Here is a 26,052-nt window from a genome sequence, read left to right on the forward strand (position 1 = left end):
TTTGGGTCAGATATAAACCGAGTTTAGGTGTAGTTTATTTAGCAGCAGTTCTCTTATGTGTTGCTGATAGCGGCTAGCTAGCTAGTGCCGCTAGCATAGTTAGCTAGCACCGCTTCGCGACCCTTCGTGAAAAAGCACCCAGGCTTGGCTTATATTGAGGCGGGTGAAACTCGTGTCAGCACCCGGTCGCCGACAGTATGTGTTTTAGCTGGACTTATTTTTCGCTTTATATGGACCGATGATTTATTTATTTATTCATTTTAGTAACGGTATAAACAGTGAAAGGTGGTGGATTGGCCAGATGTAAACTTCAAATATCTGCTCGTGTTACCAAGACATCCCATATTAGCTCTGATGTTTTCGGTGCCTGCAAAGAGCTAGACAGGTAGCTAGCTAACCCGAGCTGGCTGTCTTTTGACTCAGGGTCATAGCTGGACTTATTTTTCGTTTTATGAGCCGATGAGGGTTTTTTTTTTTGTAACGGTACAAACAGTGAAAGGCGGTGGATTGTCCAGATGCTGGTCGATGTGGAAAAATAACTGAGTTGTTTGGTAGTCGCTGACGGAGCTACAACCGAGGGCAGCTATCCACCGTGTGTGTCAGAAAGAACATGTGGGGAACGAGGCGGCGATGCGACCGCCGATCGACCGGTGGTAGATCGTGGATCAGGGAAACCGAAGGCAGGAGAAGCAGGCGGCTGCCGGTCGGAGCGTGAGGTGAACTGAATTTCAGGTAAGAAGTTATGACCTGCACTCTATTTGGGTCAGATATAAACCGAGTTTAGGTGTAGTTTATTTTTGTTGTGCTGACTTTTTACAATCAGTTATAATAACTCGTACTGCGTGGTAGCTAGCACGATGGAGTTTATGACAGCCTCCCCTGTCATTCTCTCGCCTGTTCAAACTTCAGTCATGAAACTGATCAATGATCGGCTTTTCTCTCTTGTTTGTTTATCGCGCTAAACAACAGCAGCACGTTTAAGCTTGATCAGCTATTGTTAGAATTCATTTGATTTTAATTTCTAGTATCAGCTGATGTTTGCTGGAGCCACAGCTGTAGAAGCGGCTGGTCGAAACCAGGAGATGACCTTACTGAATCATCAGAGCTGAACTGGTGATGGAGAAACAGGTTTACCTTTTTTTTAGGTGACATGAATGAGTTGAAGGAAGTTATGAACTGTTTCTGAGAGAAATAAACACCAAGCTCCTTTTTTATTTAGCTGACAGCTGGTAACTGTGCAGGGGCGGATCTAGCAAAGCTTTTGCCAGGGGGCCAGGTAGGGCATTAACAGAGAAAGGTGGACACAAAGATATACTTTTCTTTCTTACTCTCATACAGGAGTGCAGAATTATTAGGCAAGTTGTATTTTTGAGGAATAATTTTATTATTGAACAACAACCATGTTCTCAATGAACCCAAAAACTCATTAATATCAAAGCTGAATGTTTTCGAAGTAGTTTTAGTTTGTGTTTAGTTTTAGCTATTTTAGGGGATATCTGTGTGTGCAGGTGACTATTACTGTGCATAATTATTAGGCAACTTAACAAAAACAAATATATACCCATTTCAATTATTTATTTTTACCAGTGAAACCAATATAACATCTCCACATTCACAAATATACATTTCTGACATTCAAAAAAAAAAAAAAAACAAATCAGCGACCAATATAGCCACCTTTCTTTGCAAGGACACTCAAAAGCCTGCCATCCATGGATTCTGTCAGTGTTTTGATCTGTTCACCATCAACATTGCGTGCAGCAGCAACCACAGCCTCCCAGACACTGTTCAGAGAGGTGTACTGTTTTCCTCCTTGTAAATCTCACATTTGATGATGGACCACAGGTTCTCAATGGGGTTCAGATCAGGTGAACAAGGAGGCCATGTCATTAGTTTTTCTTCTTTTATACCCTTTCTTGCCAGCCACGCTGTGGAGTACTTGGACGCGTGTGATGGAGCATTGTCCTGCATGAAAATCATGTTTTTCTTGAAGGATGCAGACTTTTTCCTGTACCACTGCTTGAAGAAGGTGTCTTCCAGAAACTTGCAGTAGGACTGGGAGTTGAGCTTGACGCCATCCTCAACCCGAAAAGGCCCCACAAGCTCACCTTTGATGATACCAGCCCAAACCAGTACTCCACCTCCACCTTGCTGGCGTCTGAGTGGGACTGGAGCTCTCTGCCCTTTACCAATCCAGCCACGGGCCCATCCATCTGGCCCATCAAGACTCACTCTCATTTCATCAGTCCATAAAACCTTAGAAAAATCAGTCTTGAGATATTTCTTGGCCCAGTCTTGACGTTTCAGCTTGTGTGTCTTGTTCAGTGGTGGTCGCTTTCAGCCTTTCTTACCTTGGCCATGTCTCTGAGTATTGCACACCTTGTGCTTTTGGGCACTCCAGTGATGTTGCAGCTCTGAAATATGGCCAAACTGGTGGCAAGTGGCATCTTGGCAGCTGCACGCTTGACTTTTCTCAGTTCATGGGCAGTTATTTTGCGCCTTGGTTTTTCCACACGCTTCTTGGGACCCTGTTGACTATTTTGAATGAAACGCTTGATTGTTCGATGATCACGCTTCAGAAGCTTTGCGATTTTAAGACTGCTGCATGCCTCTGCAAGATATCTCACTATTTTTGACTTTTCTGAGCCTGTCAAGTCCTTCTTTTGACCCATTTTGCCAAAGGAAAGGAAGTTGCCTAATAATTATGCACACCTGATATAGGGTGTTGATGTCATTAGACCATACCCCTTCTCATTACAGAGATGCACATCACCTAATATGCTTAATTGGTAGTAGACTTTCGAGCCTATACAGCTTGGAGTAAGACAACATGCATGAAGAGGATGATGTGGACAAAATACTCATTTGCCTAATAATTCTGCACTCCCTGTATAAAATATTTAGCTTTTATTAAATAGTTATCTGAATCTTACAACCAAAGTTTGTATAATAATACACAAGATTGGCTGTAGACCATTGTTCATCATTCAGAACACTGTGTAAAATAACAAAAACAAAAAGTGAATGCGAAAGTGCATACATATTTATTTTATGTGTTTGATGTGTGTCGGGCGTGGTCTGCAGTGCCGCTGCAGGGAGGTGGACCCACGGTGTAAAGTCTGTGCTCTCTTGGCTGTTTTTGTGTGTGTTGGGCTATGAGTTGAAAAGCTACGGCTGCCTGTGTGGGTACACCAACCATGTGTGAAAAGTGGTCCATAACGTAATGCTTCAAAGCATGTTCATGCAAACATTGTCGGGGTCTGCCGTGATACAATGGGACTTCTGCTCATGAACCTGTGTGCACAGCGTCTGCAAATCGGGGCTGTACGAAGTCACCTCATCTTTACCCAAAACTGTAAGCTGTCATCTGTGAGGCGCGAGCGGTGTTTGTTTTTATCATAATTCATGGTGGAGAATGGCTGCTCTGCTGAGTTTTGCTCTCTGTAGCCGTATGAATGGCAAACTACACTGATTAGCAGCGGCATAGGCACACATAAAATTTCTTCTGAAATTTTCGCTTTCTAGTTTGTGATATTCTTGCTTTAATTTTACTAGCATGGTAGAGAAAGAGCAGGTCCTCAGCTACTAACTCAGTTTGTACCACATGCATTATACACCTATATGCTCTCAGTGTTGAAGCCTCGACCTGGTTTATTTCCCACTTTTCCTCTAACGCGGTCCATAATTTACAAAATGAAGATAATTCTGTTTTAAATAAAACAATTGGCCCGACTGACTCAGTACTGAGGCATCATCTCTCTATAACAGCTGACAGTTTTTAAATGGAAGTCGCTGATAGCATGTAATGAGGCTTGTATTAGAAGCACAGCATGAGGAAACGTGTGAATTCCAGACTGCGATTACTGACAGACAACTCTCTGAGCACCGCTCAATATGTCTGAGTGCAACCTCACACAGTTTCACTTCCTAGGAGTACAACAGAAAAAAGAAATGAATAAGACATCGAGTGTTCCTGCCAAAGCTCATCTCTCTTACTTACGTTGCTAGTTAGTGGGCTGACTTTAAGCCACCAGCTGGAAATGTCTTTGAGACATGACAGTGACAATGAGTGCCTGACAACAGCTTTCTGATACACATTGTATCTGCAATTACAGAGCGTGCGGCGACTGTCTCTCCTTTAAAAGTGGATATTTCTGCTCCTCGACACATCGAAGGACTTTACCTCAGAAGGCTTTTCTGAGCCATCCACCGAAGCTTTAACTGTAAACATGTTGGATTTAACAAAATGCCTGTTTGTCTTTTCACTAGCAAAAGTGCTGATTATTTTACAGATAATATCCACAACATTAACCTTGCTTACCGAGCTTGAAAGCCCTCTGAAAGCAATTTGACATGCTCATTACAACACACTAAGCACTATAAGCAAATACAGTTCAGTGATCACAGTCACGCCATATAAATAAAAGTGAATTCAACTGAATTGAAAACACGTAAAAAGTTACTCAGACAGCTGAAGTCATTAGATCTGCCAGGCTGTCCACAGGTAAGGGAGTACTGGTATGCTAACACCTAAGTGTTACATTTTTTTGCAAATCAGACATAAATTTTACCCCAAATTGGAGAAACATATATGAGCTTATTAATGTCTGCTTTGGTCCAGAGTGATATGAACTGCCTAACAGAACTATTTAGAACTATAAAAAGGAATAACACTACATGGTACTTCCTAATTATTTATTTCAATAATCAATCATTCTTTTGGTGATCGAGTGTTATACTTCTGTACACTCTGGACACACATTGGCTAGTCTGCTAATTAGCTGTCCATCACAGGTCTGAGATGGATAACCAACATCCAGGTTCATCTATTCTACCTTCTATCAGTTACTGTTTACTAATGCAAGACTTTCTTCGGTGACATTATTGACAGTCATTTTGGAAAATGCAATCCCTCTTCAGCTCTCTGCATGTTTACCTGCATGCAATCCAATTCTGTTTAAATTTGATTGGTCAATAGAGCATGGACCAGAAATCGATACCAGTAAGCTTCCAGTACCAAAAATCATTTTCCTGCCAACAAGTTCTGATTATTTTTGTAGAACTGATAGTTTTATTATGAAACAGATAATGTCAGCTCTGTTTGAACATGGGTTTCAAAACCCTAATACAGCATTATTATTGGCAACACAACACAAAGGTTTAATCTTGAAATGACCTCATTTTGTCAGAAAGTCATTCCTTAATCTTTACCTTTCATTTCTAATCACCACGTTATTACCACCTCAGATCTCTTAGCTTGATTCCATGTGACCTCTACCCCTGCAGTCTTGCTGTAGGAGGGAACTGAAAGACTTAAGCCAAGTTTCTGATAATGTGGATGTGAAGTGGGTGACATGGAAAGGTAGGTGAACTGATCCGAGCTTTGGGCCACAAGCACTGGTCGATCAGCATCGTAATGTGCCCCGTGCTGCAGGCTGAACTGCCTCCAAAACATCTTAACCCATCTGCTGCTTTCATCAGAGGTCTTTTATCTCTGCTGATTAACAGGCTGATAGGTCCAAAAGCTTTTTATTTTTCACTCTTGGTCTGACTTCAACACTTTATTGAATTCATGTCAAGGTTTACATCCACAACCATGTTGGACATTCATGCCGGTAGAAAGATAACCAGGCAGCACTTTAATCAGCAGCCTTTTCTTTGTCATTTAAGAGACTGTTATCAATATGCCACATTGATTGGAATTTTCAAACTTCAGACAAAAATCAATTGAATCAGACTCTGATGTTGCCGTTTTGCCTTCTGAGCATGCTAATGTTCGACAGGGAAATGCTACAAGAAAGAAGCAATTCTTTTTACAAGCTTCTAGTCATCTGTTCCAGAGCAGGAACATTTACAAGCAATATATACAAGAAGCAACACTGATTTGATTTTATCCTCGGATTCTATCTAAAGGTAACTTTAGGATAAAAGTGGGTGCTTAGGCAAAAGCGGTTAATTTAATCATCTTTTACATATCAACTGTATGAAAATGAAACACTAAATGATACATGTATACATGAATATAAACCAACGCACCAAAAACAGTAACTGCCCACCTAATATACCTACAACAGTTGGACGTGGGCTGTAACCTTTGCAAGAGCTGCGATTTTAATAGATTCATCACTGGTGTGTGTCATGTATTTCACACCACATCCTCCGTCTTTGACCAGTCAAACTCCTGGTTTAGGATGAGGTGAATGTCTGAAGAGTCAGTTTCTTGATTGAGGACAGCCACAGCTACATATCTCTTCTCGTGTGCTGACTGAGGTTTAGTGAGTTTGATTTGATATCTTGGTCAAAAGGAAACAATTCTTCTGATCTGGTTTTACAAACGGCTGTTAAATGGCGTTTGGCAGTCTTGGTGTAAAACATTAAAAACGAACAAGGTTGAATTAGTCTGGGTCTGCTTTAAGTCTGTTCCGAATGCAGATGGAACATTAGAATTCCAGGCTCACAGCGTGACAAACACAAATGAGAGCAGCGAGAATCGTGACATGCTCGTGCTGGGTCGTTTTTTCATTCCTCTTTTACTAAATATTGCACAGAATTCACAGCGATTTACATTCCCTGGAAGTAATGACAGGGCTTTGCTTCTAATGGATTCTCCACAGACCTCTGGTAATTAAGAAACACATTTGTTGCATTAATTTTTGATCCCAACACCAAGCACATAAAATTATTCAGATCCAATTGGACAGAGAATAGATAATGAAGTCTGCATGTGACAAAGACAGAATGGAGAGTGACACAAGAGAACGGGAACAAAGATAGCTAATGAGAAAACCGCTACTTTAGTGACAATGACAACTTCTGTCACCTAATCGAGAAGCTCTAACAAAACCCGACGGTTCGGTTAAGCTGAATATTACGGACCGTTCCTCTGACGGCAAATTAACTCGCAACAATAAAAATCACACACCGCACAAAGAAAGTATGCAAAGAGACCATCCTGAAAAATCAAAGCCTTCCACGGGCTCTTTCTGTTGAGTGCAGCACTTTTATCGCAGACTTAGATTAAGCCAGTCGGGTCTCAGAATCCATTTCCATTAGAGGCAGGAGAGGATAAGCGGACTCAGGCTCTCCTCAGATCTTTCACCCATTTGCAACAACTCATGTGGGAGCAGAGACTTCCATCCATGGTGTGAGATTTGAAAGCAGAACAGCATTTTTTACAGGAATAAAACTCTTTGCCATCTTCTGTTCACGTATTTCTGAAAAGCATCCTGACAATTAGAATGATCGTAATGTTTAAAAATCACTTAATAATCTATTCTATGTGACACACAACAAATGACTAATAAACACTGCAAGGAAGTGATTTTAGAGGTCATGGCAGAGAACCGTTGGTCCACAGATTTCTGTATTTCTATTGGATAGTCTTTTTTCACAATCATGCACACTACCTGCATTATTTTCACTTTTCAGATCTGCTCTCTATTTCTATCTTTTCTACTGTCTATGGAAACACTGTTTTCTGTTTGCATCGAAAATACAAACAGAAAATTTGTTCAGTCAACATGATCGCAATTGGGCCATGTCATGTGACTGTGGTCTTTTTCTTCTTTTTTTTGAGAAGCATGCAAATGCCTGTCAGTAGTGTCTATGCTGTTTGAATTCCCACAACCCTCGTCTATGTTAGACGGCTATGCTACTGGACACCATGCAAAACAACAAATCCTGCATGAGCTACAGGGACAGTATAGCAAAACTAAACATAAATGTCACTGCAGTGAGTTCAATAAGCGTTCACTGCTGAAAGCATAAAGGAGACTCACACACCAAGTCACTGGAACAAAGTTGTTTCCCTGTCCACTTAAAAAGCAGCACAGTTTACATGTACAGTGATGCACTCTGTCTATATAGCATTCCACTAATCTTACTGACCATTCAAAGCGCTGATATGAAAAACTGACATGCCTGTCTTTGAACTGTGGGAGGAACCCAGAGTACTGCACCCACCCACCACTGCTTATGTTCGGGGTGAAACAGCTATGTTTTCTCTCATGTACTGTACATACTCTTAAAATTGTGGGTAAATTGTGTTAAAATTGTCTAACAGTTAAATCCATTTATGTGCAAGTAATCAATGTGAGCCAAAAGCTCTGGATTCATTTCCCTACTCTTGGCTCTGTACGATCTCGGTGACGGGGGATATCCCCATGGCCCATGGTCATCGCCTGCACACAGCTTCATGTGTGAGCACAAACGTCCCAACCAGTCACCTGCTGTTCAAACCTTCTGCTTGTCTGTCTGAGACGCTGCACTAAATAAGGACCATTTTAAACTGTGAATCATGCAAAGCTATTGTAACAGCGTCCAAAAGCCTCAAAACTGTCTTCCTAAAGGATGAACCACTCAGCTACAGTGTAACACGGCCTTACTGGGTCCTATACCTGGGAAAAAGTGCTATTTTTGATTCATGAATCATCCACAGGGCAGAAGAAATAAACATTATGATTTATATTTTTGGGCATCTGACCCAGACCTAACGAGGGTACAAAAGTAGATAAAGGCCCTGTTGTTACTACCACATACTACATACTGTCATTTAGGTCGGAGCACCTAAAATGTAATGTCACCCAAAACTGTTGTCAAACCTATAACAAAAAAGCAGCAGGAAGCTTTCTTCCCCTGCGCGCTAAATCTATTCATTTCCCTGGTTTAAACGTGCAGTTTCATTATTTACTGTGATCAATCATAGTGGGTCATCAGACAGTAAACCAGCTCCCAGCACCTGCTTATTTGCTTCTCTCAGAAAAGATAGAAGCGCTTGCACACACAGAAGCACAGAATCCAAACTCCCAGACATACTGTAGCTGTAGGTCATCAGTCAGTTTCTTGCAAACACCATGTTGCAGGACAGGAAGGAATTTTTTCCCCGTCTCAGATTCTTTACATTCTTCTTAAGCAGCAAGGCCCATTTATAGCAAATGGCCCAAGCTTAATTCCCATGGCACTTCTAGAAATGGTTCGCTTCACCACAAAAGTCCTTTCATAAACAAGAACACAGGCCACATGTTCTTATCCAAATAATCTCAGGAAACTTGACAAATGGCCCTGTTATCAGATATATGTGATATCCAAGATATCCAAGCTCTCGTGTCTCTTTGCCAACAAAAATAAGACTTCCATGATGGGATGGAAATCTCTTTCATTGCAACATTCCTTGATGCCCAGTGGGCAGTCACGTTGGCCATGATGAGATTGGTGTTGTGACACACATGTCGGGTTTAAAGTGTACAAAGCTGAAAATCCTCTGTTTATTTTCAGAGTTTCCAGTCCTGCTGAAACCACACAATATAAGAACTGTAAGACCAAAGTGCATATAAGCAATTTGCCTCGAAAGTTAGTGACAGTGCGCTTGCTTAGCAAACTAATTCTACCAAAATGTGTTTGCTGGTGACCTGACAGACGTTGGGTTGTTAAGATGTGTGTTTGTTTTGTCCAAGCAGAACATCGACTCTTCTGACTGTTCACATTTACCTCCTTTGACTCAATACCTCAGTATTGAGTCAAAGGAGGTACTTTATCATTCTATAAACAGCAAATTACAATGAAATCCACAAACGTGTAGATCAAAAAACACAATTTTGTTGTATGTGTACAGTGACAGTAAAGGGCTATTCTATTCTATTCTATTCTATTCTATCAATGATAAAGTGAGTGGAGGGCAATTTGTATTACTTGACATTACAAACACAGTCCTCAGCACTGAACGAGTGTCAAGTATCAAACACTGAATCTCAATATCTAGCCCTGATTATAAATGGAATAATCAATTAAGTGATTAGAGACTTCATGCAAAATTACACAGTGGTTTGTATTTGGATGATGAATTAATCATTTGACTGAAATATTGTTGGTTGTAGCTTCTCCACTAATTTGCAGATGTCTCCAATGGAAAACTATCTGCTAACTGCAAATGTGATGAGTTTTTTTTTTTAAAATAATTTATACCCAAAACAAAAATAAAACCTTATCCATGCTTTATCAGTACAATTTCTTCTCTGCCTACATTGTTTCAAAATAAAGCCAAACTGCTAAAGAGAGAAATAATAAAAATGCTCATTTAACTGTTGCTAAAGGAGTTTTCTAGCATGTTGTGTTGCGCCTGCATCATGTGCCCCTCTTGGACTTGCGTAGCAGCTCTGCGTCCAGGTTCCCATGGACATTATACTGTGACGTGTTACAAAAACAACAGCAGCATTTTTGGGTACTTAAGAGTTTTTAGAACACGAACCCCCCGCAGATTAAAAGAATTTCTAATCTAAACAGTCAAAGCTGACCATGTGTTTTATCATTTAGGTTTACGGGGGAAAGACAGTAGCTGCAGCACATCCAACACCCTGAACACATCTGTGTGTTATCTCACTAATGACTAATTCCCTGGGCTGTCCAGAACACTCAGATACTTTTTTGGAGCTTTGAAGTTTTTGTTGGAACACGGGTATTAAAGGTGACAAACCTCTGTGCACACGAGTTAAACATAGGGGCTGTGCTTTGACTTCAGCGTCTGTTTCCCCCTCACGGTGAACTGTTCTGTCACACATTTGTCAAAACTGAAAACGAAACCACCCAACAGTACATCAGGAGGTGCGATTAAAAGTATTCCTGCTTACATTTTTTCACAGAAGGTTTCAGTCTGACTTGACTTGAATAAATACTAGCTGTTACATTAGCACACTGGATTTACTTTAAGTAAATCCAACTACTTTTTTCACACACAGTGCTGTGAAAAAGCAACGTTCGCCCTTCCTGTCTTCTTAGTTTTTTGCATATGTGTTACCGTTAAATATTTCAGCTCAAACAAATTTTTGGATTACATATAGATGATCTACAGCAGACCCGATGACGGTTTCATGCTTTCCAGCATCTTTATTTAACACTTTTCTCACGGTTGCTGTTACACACAACTCGGCTGCAGCTTCCCAGCTGCCAGCCTCACATATCACCACCAACAACAGTAACCAGCACCCAGTGCAGACTTTTTATGCCGGTGAGGCGTGATTGCAGATGTCGTGCAGGTTCGTGAAAAAGGCATTTTCCTCTTAAATAATTAACTGCATTTTTTGGAAAGCTGAGTTCGACTTAACTATCGGCACCCAGGCCTGTTTACTGTCACACCTGTTGGATAATAAAGACATGATTTGAAATACGTTAAAACAGAGGTTCCCAAAGTGTGGGGCCCGCCCCCTAGGGGGGGTCGCAGAGCCATTGCAGGGGGCGTGGTATGAAAAGAAAAAAAAAAAAAAAAGGAAGCTTGGACACTGCTAGCATAATGGACAGGTTTTTGACGGGGCTCCCACACAAACACAAAGCAGGAGATGAAGCATCACCAAATATGTCTCCAAACCAACGACTAGAAAATATGGTGAAGCATATCTTCCCTTTGGCTTCACCTGCACAAGTGCCAAGGTAGGTCTCCCCTGCAAAATTAGTTTCCCTGCGTCGGGAGCAGCGCTGGGCTCTCCAAATCACGGACAAACAGGATCCCACATTCTTGATTTTTAGTTCACAAACACTTCTTGTAATAACTAACTACTCCTGACATTTTGGACATGTTAGCTCTTTATGCAGTAAAGTTACAGCGGGATACAAATAATATCAGGCTGATCCTGCCGTAATTTGTTCCCCCGGTTCAAATCACGGACAAACAGTATCCCACAGCTGTTTATGTTTTTGAACCCATTTTGCACAGAGAGGCATTTTTTGAAAAATGTATTGACAGCAATGTTGAATATTATTACACAGGAAAAAACAACTACACGTAAAATAATCACACTGTGACGCCTCTGCCTTTCTAAATGCAGGGACAGTAACTGCGTGTAAAACCTGACGATAGTCAGATTAACAGTAACAGTATTTTGTCTCTATCTGCCATTCTGCAATTCATCTCATGTAAACAATAACGTGGCGCACAGCGTGACGTGAAAAGAGGCACATACCTTTGACGTTATGCGTGATTTAACTCTGTAATCCTCGTCCACACGTAAACGCAAAAAGGAGTTTAAATAATCTCCGTTTTCGGTGAATCGCAACGCCGTTTACGTGTTGACGAAAGGCCCAAACGCATAGAAACAGCTGAGTTTTCAAAAATACCCGTGTAGGTGTGGACGCAGCGTAAAAGAGTTAGTAGTTTATTTTATTACTACCTGTAATTTATTGCCGTTTACTTGTATTTGCTTAATCATTTACTAAATGTCTGAGGTGTGAAATAAACCGCAATGGAGCAAAATATGGGTGTGTGTGTTTGGAGGATGTGTTTGTGCGGGGGGGGGGCGAACATTTTTCTTGTAAAACAAAGGGGGGCCTGGCAAAAAACGTTTGGGAACCACTGTGTTAAAAGATTTCAAAAAGCAGCACATCGTGCCACAATCTAAAGAAACAGCTGAGAAACAAAGTCAGGAAAGCCATTTCTAAACTTTGGGGGCTCCAGTGAATCGCAGTGAGAGCCAATATCAACAAATAGTGAAAACTTAAAACAATGAGGAACCTTCTCACGAGTGCTCGGTCTACCAAGAACGCATCCACGACTTATCCAGGAGGTCACAAAAGAACCCAGAACAACAGCTAAGTTGTCTTTGACCTCAGTTAGGGTCAAAGTTAGATAAGACCCTGACTGGGCACAAAAGGCATCATGGGAGAATTTCAAGGAGAAAACCACCCAAAGGCTCGTCTCACATTTCCTAAAAAAAACCCATTTTGATGATTCCCAAGACTTTTGGAGAATATTCTGTCCACTGATGAGACATAAGCGGCTCTTTTTGTAAATTTGCATCTTGTTCCATCTGGCTTAAAACTGAGACAGCATTTAACCCACAGACTAGTCTATTGACATTATTCATGCGTGTAAATGAAAGTCTTCTAACACACAGGAGTGCTCTGCAGCGTGACAGTTGCTCTGTAACTGATATTTACTGCGGATTGGTTCCCCTCCCAGAAGCTAAAGTGATATCATCTTAGAAACAATGTTGCAATGAGATCACACCACCAGCAACACTAATCTTTGAACTTTACTTGCATTCATCTTGTAAGCTTGTGACTGCAAAACGTGCCCACAGACAGCCAGACATAGTCCTCAAACCTGCCCCCGCTGTCACTATGGGGGTCTCCAACACCACATTTTTCTTTTGTAAGACTCACAGAGAGACTAATAAGGTGAAGGTAATACCTGTCATGCTGTGGATGGTGTTGTTTTTGACTCACACTGTAGATTATTTGTTTTGTCCCAGCAACACTGGCCTTGAGTTATTTTGCAGGCCTGTATAACGTATTGATTTCTCCCACTTTCTCCTTCAGTTTGCTGTTGTAAGCAGCTGGTTGATGAGGGAGTCAGGAGGTCTCAGAATTCTGGGATGTTGTTTCTATGACGAGGAAATCCTGCTCGGGTGCTCTTTTGACTTAAAGTGGCAGTGACTGTTGAGCACCAGTGCACCTGCTGCAGATGGCTACCTAAAGCTGTGTAGTCCACCAGGCACATGGTTTCTAAACTTTGGAGCATTTCCAATGTATTGTCTGCAGTGACGTTGCTCAATGAATAAGTGATAACACCGCAAGCAGGATTCTTTGCGTTGGCGTTGCTGAGGTTGGCTGTTAGTTCCCTTTATTGATTTCATGTGACAGGACGGCTGCTGAGATGATCTTTAAGGGCAAAAACATCTGGGCTAGTCTGAACTTTAGTTTTCAGAACATTTTCCAGTTTGACCCGGTGGCTGTGACCAGTGCCTTCTTCCTGATTTTAGTTTTTGCTGTTTGGCATGATACACAACAACCACCTGATTGGCAAATATTTGCAGAAAAGAAAAATTATGAGCACCAAATGCACATTTAGGGGTGCACACACAAGCTCTTACACACACACACACACACACACACACACACACACACACACACACACACACACACACACACACACACACACACACACACACAGCCTCCTCCCTCTGCCACAAATTGAATTTAGATCTGTGGGAAAAACAGACTTCATAACTCAGCTCAAAAAGACAAAGGAAAACAAGAGCGAATGTTTGTTGGTTTCCCATGAAACACACGCTGCATGCTTTTTAGCCATGTAAACATGTGCATGCAAACGAAGATCCTATAGCAAATTAACATATTTGCTGGCAAAATGTACCAGATCATTTATAATATCCACAGTACTCTGCTGCACATGCACTGCCTTGATTTAATCCTCCCAGTCAGCAGAGACACATAAGTGCAGCGTTATTTAACGACTAAACTGCTGCTCCTCCTGGCACCTTTAAATATCACCCGTCTCTTCATGCATTTCATTTGAAATCAACGCTAAGACTGGGGCAGGAGGGTGGAGGCGTCTTTATAGTAGCAGACATGTTGTGTGCAACTGCAGTAACATAAAGTGGTTCATTTATTTAGCTGTGTTCCTGCTGAAAAAAGACATGTAAAAACCTTTTTTTTTAATTACAAGAAAAATGAGATTTGGTCTATTTTTACTTAAGCTTTGGGCTCGAGATGCTTGTAGGACGCTCTCTGGAGCCCGGCGTATGCTCTTATAGACAGAATCTGGTCGCTGCCTCATTTGGCAGGCCAGAGAAGCTCTGTGATGGCAACTGACCCTGAGGGACAACTCAGAGATGAGAGCTCCAGACATGAATATATTACACACCATATGCACACAGTTACAACGGGACCAACATCCAAAAAATCGACTGCAGTGCAGTCCTTGCTGGCAACATCTGGCCAACGAGACCTTGAAGAGTCATTTTAAAGAAAAAGCTCGAGCCAGTGCCGTGAAAGCATAACAGTGAAAGTGGGCCAGTGATGTCACAAGCTCTCTAAAATGCACTTGTTTTCAACTTACCTCATCAAAGCTGCTGTCCTCTTTCTTGAAAGCTGCAAAAAGAAGAAAGCGACACAAGATCAGAAGAAGGGTCTGTTGGCACATTTTGAAGAATGAGCAAAATAAAAAGTATAACAGCAGAGATGCAGCAAAGAGTCCTGAGCAGCGACTGTGGAGTAAACTTGGTCTGGTAACAACTCACGTCTCCAGTTTATCATCAGAAGTTTTATTTCCTGTTGTTAAGGTTAATCAGGCATTGGTTAGATTGTTGTTCATCTAAGCCCAACCAATATAGGATTTTAAGATCAATGCAGATATTTGGTATTTGAAAAATCCAGTATTCTGATATATTGGTATTTTTTCTTTCTTTAAGACACACGAAACATGAACAGAATTCACTACATCTGTTACACTTAGTTATGTATTTACTTGTTGGCACTGTGCCTGACTCTATTAGGATCAGGTGTTTGTCGTGTTCCTGGTGCAGGGTTGAAGGGCGTTTCTTCTGCCTCGTCCTCACATTTTAAACTGAAATTTTCGTTTTTACATTTTTTTTTAAGTTCTCATAACTAAGATCGATCCCCCAGTAAATTGGTCGGATACTGCAAAGCTATGACATACAGCGTCGCTCTAAGAAGAAAGATGTAAAACTTCCAGCTGCACACAATGAAATTGTTTTTCTAGTAACAGTTAAGTGGGACGTTTCAACATGATACCTTCAGTGTTAGTCACCACTGTTTGAAGGAACGCTACAGAGTGGCACAGAAACTAGTGCCGACTAGACAAATAAAGATACATGCTCATCCAAACCAAAAACAAGTCCATCAAGAAAGTAAGGTAAAATGTACATGGCCTGTAATGGATTCAACAGGCATTTATAACCACCGGACTGTATCTACATCAGTATGTTTCTACACCAGTATGTGGACCTCAAGCTGCAAGGAAAGAAGGCAGCCAGTGCTAGCATAGCATCTTTAGCCACACTTGCAAGCTAATGTGACATGTTATGCATGGCATAAAGTGGCAGGCATTTTATCTGCATATAAAATATGTTTTTGTTTTTGAAGGATGTGATTATTGGTTTTGAAAGGCTCCTAAATATATAGACAATATTTGTACTTAATGTTTGGTAACATGAGTGAAAATTAAGCTCTTTTTTAGACTAACTGGGAATTCAGAGTGGTTTATACTAAAAGTCAAATTCACCATTGTGCTCGTAAGCATGAAGCTTAATTTCATGCAGACTAAAAAAAAAGCAAGCGATCGATCCAACAGTCTGACCCATTCTAACACAAACTACAGGTGCTCTATCAGTTAGACTGTACCAATTCAGACTACTTCCTGGGTGTTTTTTACTTAAGCTAAGCAGCCTTTTTCTTACTTTTAATATTAATAACAAAGAGCAACTGTCCTGGATTGTTTGTCTGGAAAAGCCACTGGCTGACAAATGTCCTGCCTCCTCCTTCACTTTAATTCTAAAATAAAAAATCTGTCACTTTCTGTTTTGAATGGTAAATGAACCGATTATTATTAGTCGATAACTTCTGAGCTAACGCCACCAAACTGTGGTGCAGGATGTTGCAGCTGCATAAAGAAGAGACTGTGAACATCTAAATGTGTCATTAATGTCTAAATTACCAGAAAGGGTGTAACAAGTGATTGAATTATATGCTACATTTAAACCCACACTGACAATCAACTCCTCGTGTTCCTTTCAGGACATTATTGCATTTGACAACAATATTTTTCATATTTGTCTTTGATTTTCCTCCCACAGCACAAGGAGCCTGTCAAACATATTATTTATATATGATTGTATTTATTAGTTATTACTTCCTCGTGATGATTGCGTTTGTGTCTAAGGACAAAGGCAGCACAGGCAGCGTGTGATCTGGGAGGAGGTGGTGCTTCCAGGTAAAATGACTTATTTATCTCAGAGTGAGTTTGGAAGCATTGTCAGCCCAGCCACTGAGCCGTGAAACCGCTGCTTCCTTCTCCTCAGAGGATCAGTACACACACACATTCCCCAAAGGCTGCACACTCCAGACAGCCGCAAATCCACACTCGATACAATGGATTAGTCTGCAGGTAGACAATGGAGGCCCAGCCGTGGACAACAGGCAACATTTAGTACCCATAAAACAACAAATGCATTTCTCACCGACTGGAGAATATTTTTATTTAAATATTTTTTTTTTTGTATTTTATTCAAATAAAGTTAAAAATACTCTTTTTGGATTTTTATGTGTTTTTGTTTTTTCTTCCCATATTGAAAAAGAACAAACAGGTGAGACTCTTCTAATACAGTGATTTTATTTGGGGTTTATTTTTTGATGAAGAGGTAATGAGTTTCTTGAACAACAAATTTTAAAGTCAGTAAACTTCCCGGTCGAAGGAAGATGAAAAGAGAGATCAACAATACTCTAACTGAAATAGCAAAATGCCAAAGTGGCCGTGGTGAGTAGCACAGGTGTCCTCTCATGTTCATAATATTAGCTAATGACATCCTGGTGCTGAGAAACCCAATCAGACAAAACTAAAGCAGCTAATTTAGCTAACATTTTTTAATCATTAAAGTACTGATATATTTGCTCATCACAGAGCAGCTATAACTGCTGCAACAACAAAAATACTTTACATGTTTATCAAAGCAATAAATGCTAATGGTACAACTGATAGCTTTGTGCTGTAACTGGGTAAGGTTATGCTAGCTTAGACCAACAAGCAACGGCCAGTTTCATTTATATAGCACAATTCATTACAAGCAAACTCAGTGTGCTTAAGCAGCAGCAGGAGCACCGATGGACTCCAGTTTATAAGATCTTAAGGTGATTAACTGACTATTTAGCTATTAATTAGCAACAATTTTCAAAATACAGTAATGACATCAAAAACCAGTGGTTACTAATATTTTAATTTATTTTTAATCATTAACGAAAATATGGTTGTTATATACTAAATGTATACCAACAAAGTAAATTTCATTTGATCAGATTCCATCAAATGTAACATTTTCTAACGGTACATTACAATGAAAATGTACATGTAGTTTAACTCCTTAAAGTAAGCATTTTTGGCATAAATATAGTTGACTGTAGTTCACTAAAACCTATTAAAATTAAAAGAATATTTCATCATTCTGGGAAAATGGGTTTCACAGCAATTACAGAATATGGGCTATTGAAACCATACTCTGTAACTGCTCAGTCCCACTAAAAAACGAAACAAGCGTGCAGCCACACCACCCTGAGCACAGCCGTCTGGATGCAAGACCACCTTGGAATACCAGATGTTTTTTGTGTGGCTTCGCTCAGGAGGTAGAGCAGGTTCTCTGTTAATCAGAAAGTTGGTGGTTCAATCTCTGGATGCCAAGTATCCTTGGACAAGATATCAACTGCACGTGACTCTGCGATGCATCCATCTGACGGTGAATGTTAGACAGACGCTACTTCAGCAAAGAAAAAAGTGAATGTTAGCATGTTGTATAAAAAACTTTAAGTGGTCAGATAGAGAAAAATGCTGTATGAAAACCAGTGCATTCACCATTTTACCAAACCTCCTTGAAACCAGAGGGACATAAAAAAAAATAAAATTGGCCCAGTGATTTCTTTTTTTTTTCTTTGCATTCAGCGACCAATTGCACGTAGTTGAAGCAACCAGCTGGTCAACGAAAAGGTGAATGTCCAACACCCTCAACTTCTATACAGCCACTTTTGATCGCAAAGTCGGCTAGTGGTAGGCAACCTGTCTCCATTCTGTCTGCATTCAGTCTCAGACAGATTGTGAAAGGTTAGCAAACAACTGCTGTCCAATTACCAAATGTACACAGGGACACCTTGCAATCAATCTGAATAAGTTTGTTCCAGTGAGCACAACTGGTCTGTGTGTCTTATGGTGAGTACACACAGACCAGCACCCACATGAACGCCCATGATGGTTGTTGTTTGTTTCTATGATCAAAGGTTAGACTGACTGTATGCACAGATCTTAAATCTACCTGTACACAGCTTCATTTCCATCTCTGCCTACCCAACCTCCACTACCCACCACACATCCCTCATACCGCTCTGCTCCCTGCATGGGTCGTCTCTCTTCTTTCAGTCCTCTCCCTGCAGTTCTCACTCTACTCTTTAGTAGAATACCATGTCAACTCATAAATGCATTATAATTTGCCACAGATATGATGACAAAAAATATTATTTAAAGTTTTTCTTTATAGTAATAACAGTGTATAGTGTACACAACCATTTCCCACAGACTGACTGTGTTCTTAGCTCGCTATGGCGACCTGGGCAGGATGTAGGCGAAGGGAGTGTTTGGCTTGAACACATCGTGTGCTTCACTGTGATTCATCTGTGATGAATCTCAGAATCGGTGCCATCCATGTTCCCCACAGTGCCAATCTGATCGAAATGAATGTGAAGACTGTAGATTTTCCCAGCACTCGTGTCCGCCTGAGGAGAGTTACAGTGGCCATACTCTTAATCACACATTAACAGCTTGACGCTGCAGCCACACTCCGATCTGCTGGCCACTGAACAGCTGCTGGGGGTTAATTGCCTTGCTCAAGGGCACCTCTTTAGGAGTAATGAGGGAGGAGAAACCTCTCTTAATTCCCTTCAATGAATTAATACCCCCTGTAGTTCCAAGGTCATCAGTTCACTGACAAATTTTAACCGCCAAAACTGCAGGAAGGCAATATTAAAAATGTGAAGGTCACTGAAGGCTTTGCTGAGCCAAAGGAACTCCTCATTTATCTAAAGCTTTTCTAATCTTCTGTCTGCTCTAATACCAGTGCCAACATTTACTGCTACTGGACACCAGCATCTGCATCAGCATTCAGCAAGAGCCGCTGCCTGGTGGCACTAGCTGACATTATGCTGCAGGAATCAGAATCATGTTTCATGAAATGGTAAAAAAGAACAACATCTGCACTGGAGGTCAGGCAAAGTCCAAGGCAGTGGTTCTTGTTTGTAGTCATCTCCAGTCTGTCTTCATGATCTTGCAAACACAGCACTCCATACTGACATTTCACTCTTCAAACCTGCGGTCACTGTTCAGAAAAGGCTGACAAACTCTGCGTCAGCCCATCAACCTGGTTTGTGTCTGTTCAAATGAAAATACCCACAACGCATTACGCTGCACCGTGCTATAATTTCGCATACAACACAGTGCTGTCCACAGGGACCTGTTGGATCAACACGCCTACAAGGATATAAAGAATACAGCGCTCTCTTGAATTTGCTTTGTTAAGGCTTCCGTGGAGCAAGGCGAGGGGCCGATCAATGCTTAGATGTGTTGATTTAGATGAGAGGAGAGACAGCCAATAGGAGACGAGCATCAGCAAAACAGAAAAGTCAATGCCAATCTCGCTTCCTCCTGCAACACTGACCCAAACTCAAGCTCTCATTTTCTTACAGACTGCATCCAACTGTTCTTTGTCTACAACACACTGCTTCAAAGGCCACGCAGGTGGTGTGTGTGTGTGTGTGTGTGTGTGTGTGTGTGTGTGTGTGTGTAAAACAGAGATATGACAAGAGATCTGATGGGTGCACCTTTTACAGCCAGTGATGTGAGTGCGGGATGATAAGTCACATGAAACAATAACCGTCACTTCAAGCACATCGTCAGGTTCTGTTGTGTGGCCGATAAACAATTTCACTGATTATTTCATGGCATTAATGGGCATAATTATTAACAAAATTAATATAGAAAAGCAATAGCTCCTAAATATTTGAAACAAACTATCCATCCACTCTCTTCCTTATCCTTATCCTTGTCAGGGGGCTGAAGCCAATCTGAGCGGGAGGCAGGGTACACCTTGGACAGGCCAGCAGTCTGTCGCAGGGCTAACACATAGACAGAGGCAACCACTCATACTGACACCTTTGGGCAATTTAGAGTTACCAATTAACCTAACCTGACTAACTGTGTGTCTTTGGAGACTGTTTGTTTTTAAAAAAAAAAACGGAGGATAAAATTCATATCCAGTGAAGAATTCAGTTTGTAGTTTTTATACATTTACTATGAATCAGACATCAACTGACATAACCCAAGTTACATGTAGCGCTGAAAATATTTTTGTGTTAATCAGCAAGTCAACAACCTGATTTCTGAAAAAGTCGGGACAGTGTGTAACATATTAATCAAAACTCAATGAAATTATTTGAAAATGCTTGGGAGGAAAGACTGAAAATCTCTCCGTCCACCGTGGTGCCACAGCCACTGAAGGAGCTGCCCAACACAAAAAAGTGCAGAAACAAGCTGGTGGGTGTACTTCAAACAGCAGAGTTATTAGTAAGTTGATCCCAGAGGTAAAGATCCAGAGGGATCCACTACACTGAAAACCTGCATGAGCAAACAGTCCAGCAATTATACTGAAGTAAAACAGTTTATGGATTTCATCATCTATGGTACATGATGTCATTAAAAAGATTCAGAGGATCTAAAGACAAAGCTGAGAGCGGTTTGAATGGCTTTCACGATCAGGCCCTAAAGAAGCACCGGACTTAAAAAAATCCACCTTATCACCTCCGTAACAGGTCACCTCAACCAGACCTTCCACGAGCCATTATTAGCATCTACATGTTTTTAAAAGAGATTGATCATAAATCCAAATTCATGGTTTTCAGCATCCTCCCCCTGCTATGTGAGCTTACATTCTCCATTTGTGTTTGTTTGTTTCAGCCTCAGGCTTAGGTTGAAGAGGTGCTCCATCATGTACAGAACTTCTGCAGGAAGCCTCAGTAGTGTCTTTGGGTCCCCACTGTGCGACCTGTGGTGACTCCAGCTGTAGAACTGGGTGAAGAATAGTGTTGAAGGCCTGGAGAAATCCGCCCTGAAATTCATATGCTCCCAAGCGGTCTCCAGGTGGCGATGCGATGTGGGAGGGGTGTTCGGCATCATCCGCTCAATGCCGGGTTGGTGTCCATACTGAAGTGGGTCCAGTGATGAGCTCACCAGGTGCGGAAGCTGAGCCAGGACCAATCGCTCAGGGTCCTCATCAGGTGGGATGTCAGAGCCACCGGCCTGTACTGTTGACCTTGGGCGTGAAGTCTTTAGCACTGGTACAACACAGGAGAGTGGTCCCAGAGCTGTGGGACTCTCCCCAGTCTCGCCTATGCATCACTTAATGGTGACCAAAATGTGCATTTATAACAGAATTTTCTTCAAGTCAACACTAAATATGGAAACAAGAACAAAACAAAAACAGGACCGTGCTGCTTGAGAATCAGTTTGTGCTTGTAGATACAGTGTCATCCATCTTAATATGGGTGAGGGTTCATGTGGTGAATTCTTTTTTTAATTGTTCTCCCAAATCTCAGCAATCAAGGGAAAAAACTTAATTTTGTCACACAAAATACTATTTATGGTTTTTTAGAGGTTGGGGTTTGTCACCTATGACGTCTTAACGCCCATTTATACCATTTAACATAGTCCTCTCGCTAATGGTTGCAATCCTCACAAGTGACGTCACATCCACTAGCAGCAGATGTGCTTTAGTGTTGTGTCGTCTGCTCGTGCACCTCTGGGATTTTGTAACCTCGTGTGGGTGATGTGGCCAGCATGGGCTAAAGACGCGAGTGTACAAAACGCCAGCTTTACGACCATTTCAGTGATATTTCTGCTCAGATATTCCCAAATTAGAGACGTCACAACTGTTTGAAAACGAGAAGCACTCAGAGAGTGCCAAACCTCGGCCGGGACAGCTCACTCTCTGCTCAGTGTTTCCTTCGAAGCAACAGTGTTGTATTTTCTATATATTCATTTTGGGTTTTTGTGGTCTTTTTAAACATACAACAAAAAAACGTTTGCAACGTGCAGGCTTTTGTTCAAACATTCAAACATTTTACTGTACTTGACATTATTTTTTAATGTATTATTTATTTATGGATACATGTGTAGCATTCATTTTAGTGTAAAGCGTGTTCATTTCAGTGTTTAGTCATGAATATTAAGTAAAAAATAGGTTTTTTTTCCAAAATTATTTTATTTTATTCTAGAACATTGTACATGTATTTAAACAGTTATAACCTGTTACTGTAATGTACATTACAAAGTCATAATAATATATAGTCATTATTAAAATCCTTATATATCCCTGATATCAGTACCAACAATGGCTGAAAGAAACATATTTTAAATAGTTCTGTGCAGCACTATTATGAGCTCGATAGAGGTCACAATACACACCAAACTTGTAGTTTCTGATTTATATGGATTTTTGTCTATTTTTGATCAATAAATCATTAAGATGACATCAAAGATGATGCAGAGGTTCGCCTTACTTAACTGCAGCGAGTACGCACATCCTCAGTTGCAGATCATGTCGACCAACACGGCAACCATAACAACATCATTTAGATGTCACGGAGTTAATGACATATGCAGGTTTTCGAACAAAATCTGCAGTTTTTATTTCTCCAAAGTGCAGTTTGCTTGTTTGAGGAAGACGATGCCAAACCACATTACTCATTGTCCTAGAGCATGGCTCTGGGTGCCACACTGGCCTGCAGTCCAGTCGAAATGAACATTTGGGCCATCATGAAACAAAATATATGATAAATATATGCAGGCCCCAAATTCTGTGACAAACTAAGATCGCTTTACTTTCCTCTAGTTCATATATTTAATTATGAATCCCTTAGGAACAATATTGCTGACACTGCCAGTCAATCACAGATAAATTACAACGTGTGAAACAAAGCCGTGCATGCGCTTCATATACACTGTCTCCATAACACAATGACTCAATTGAATCTAAGAGCTGAACTGAACTCATCATAAAAACTGCTGATGTTCTCTTTTAAGGTGAAAAGTGACTGCAGAAATGTGTGCGTTCGTCCATGCAGAGAGAATATGATGAAAATAATCCTGCTTCCCGATGGGAATATCTGAAAATGCTGCTGCGGTCAAAGATTTAATTTGTGACACTTTGGAAACAAAAGCATTGTCATGATCAGCAGATTGCTCAACAATGAGAGCGCTTGTGTTTCTGCAGATAAACACAATACACCGTGATTACCATGATGACGATGATCAGCCAGGCCCTCGTTTCTCAAATTTACTGCATCATATGAACACATCTTAGAACAGGTAGAGAAAATCAAACAGAGAGAAAAGTTCATCTCTTATATTTTTTTTTATCAAAGTCCAAAACATAACCCGAACCGACACCAGTGATATTATTGCTTTGGTTACTGATGTGAAAACTGCAACAAATGAATAAATAAACATTCCGCTTTGGTACATTTACTGAAATATGAACTACTTTCTTTGTCATGAATCTGTCATCACTTCCATGAATCATTTCCGTCATAAATCAGTGAATCACGCACATTCTCCAAACTTCAAGGAGAATGTCCAGGCCGACATCTGTACAGATGTTTTCTGCCCAAGAGCCCAGAGACGGTGATACACGCCTCACAATGGAGATGCTGAAACAGGCATGTATCTTCAAAACAAGAGGCGATGTGAAAAGCGGAGAACTGATCGCGTCCATTGTTGTTTCTATAAAAGACGAGCTGAGCACAGACACAAAATGTAGCAATAAATAATTAAATTAAATAATTTCCCCTAGGGATCAATAAAGTATTCTGATTCTGATGAAAAGCAAACCTCAGTCATCTTCCTATGAATATGACTGAATTCACGAAGATGACGCTGTGTACCAACACTTATGATCGTTAGTGGAAAAGTGTGAGCCCCGCTGGTCAGCAGCGGACAGGCTGCTGGAAAATCCTCACAACAGTTTAAAAACTTGACAAATCTGCAGTTTTCCTTCAAAACGAGGTGCGCAGTGCTTAAACACCCGAACAAGCCCACTGATGTGGGTTTTCCACGGCCGCAAACTGTGAGCAGAAATCATCTCAGTGGGAAGCGGCGCTCTGAGCTGCTGCAGGAGACATTTCACATCTGTTTTCTGGGTTTTTTTGAACAACAGGCTCGAAAAAGGGAAACGGTACTCACCGATACTCCGGAAACTCTCTGACAAAGTTCTCCTCAACTTTTTCATTTTGCCCATTTTCTCCGGGGGCTGAGAGGCTGGCATCAGGTCGCACATTATTATCTTTTTCTCTCTCTCCCACCGACTTTGGCAGCGGGCTGGCTGTGGGGCTTCAAGCGGAGAAAGAGGAGGAGGAGGAGGAGGACCGGTGCTCAGGCAGCCCTGCGGGGCTTCTTCAGCCCAGCTGCAACGCACTGGCAAACACAGGAAACGGAGCCTGAGCGGCTCTCACTGCTCTCATCAACTACTGAGAACAAATGCCTTCTTGAGACTGACTCAAGAATGCGGCTCCATTTCCACAAGAGGCACAAAAAGTCCGCGCTGGAGCATCCAAAGTGGCAAGCGTGCGTAATTGTCTGCGCACTGGCTCTGCGAGCAAACGGAGCGCCTCTTCTCACTTCTTTTTCTTCCCTCAGCGTCCCGCTCGCTCCCAGCTCCGCCACAGTCTACATGTCATTTTTTGGGGATTATCTCTCCGGTTTCGACCCTTCAGACCCCGCCCGGGATGCGGAGATTGGAAGGTTCCCGGGGAACACCGGCTTTTCATTGGTCTCAGAGAGTGGCTGTCAAGCATCCAGCCCCGCCCTCCAGTGTGTTGCAGGAGGAGGAATATTTGTAGAGGACCGGGCAGCTCTCCGCGATCCAGCTTGAGACTGCTGCCCTCTACAAGACCCAGGCTCTGCGCGCGGGTCGAGGTGCCCCACACCCCCGCCCCGCAAAGCATCGGCTTCATCGGGCTTCTTCTTCTTCACCTCAGCCTGGAATATCACAGCCGCAGATGATGAAGACCGAATTCTCTAACTGAGAAAATCAGTGCACACAAATCACCGAGTTTGTTACACGTGTGTTCTTGTGCACTTCGTGCATAATTCCTGTATTACATCATAATAAAAATCTATAGCTGTGTCACCTATGCTGTCATCCTTTTTGTCATCATTATACCATGAAGCCATGTCTTCTCTGCAAGCTTTTGTTTTACAAGGACTGAGCTGCTGTTTCTTCTGTCGTCTTCTCCCTTTAGGGGTCGCCACTGCGGATCATCTGCCTCCATCTCACACTATCCCAGCATCCTTCTCTGCCACACCAACCCATGCCCTAGAAACTGAGCATTTTATAATAGTCAGCAGTCCACTTCAGCCACAATGAAACTCGCAACAGAGTATGGTTGAGAGTAAAGCGGGCTGTGGGATTAAAGATACCAGAGCTATTCAGGTCCTGCATCAGT

General features: G+C 41.5%; 1 protein-coding gene across 1 annotated transcript in view; it reads right to left on the reverse strand.

Moving 5' to 3' along the window:
* The window catches only part of cdk14 (cyclin-dependent kinase 14), a 222,456-nt gene extending 196,821 nt beyond the window's left edge, over positions 1–25,635 (reverse strand). Inside the window, exons 1-2 of the mRNA XM_039619836.1 lie at positions 24,791–25,635; positions 14,843–14,874 (exon numbers count right to left, since the gene is read on the reverse strand). Coding sequence (XP_039475770.1) covers positions 14,843–14,874; positions 24,791–24,884 — 126 coding nt within the window. The 5' untranslated portion in view covers positions 24,885–25,635. The remainder of the gene's footprint in view (positions 1–14,842; positions 14,875–24,790) is intronic.
* Between the last annotated feature and the right edge of the window lie 417 nt (positions 25,636–26,052).

This window comes from Oreochromis aureus, linkage group 11 (genome assembly GCF_013358895.1).
Source record: "Oreochromis aureus strain Israel breed Guangdong linkage group 11, ZZ_aureus, whole genome shotgun sequence".
Lineage (NCBI taxonomy): Eukaryota > Metazoa > Chordata > Actinopteri > Cichliformes > Cichlidae > Oreochromis > Oreochromis aureus.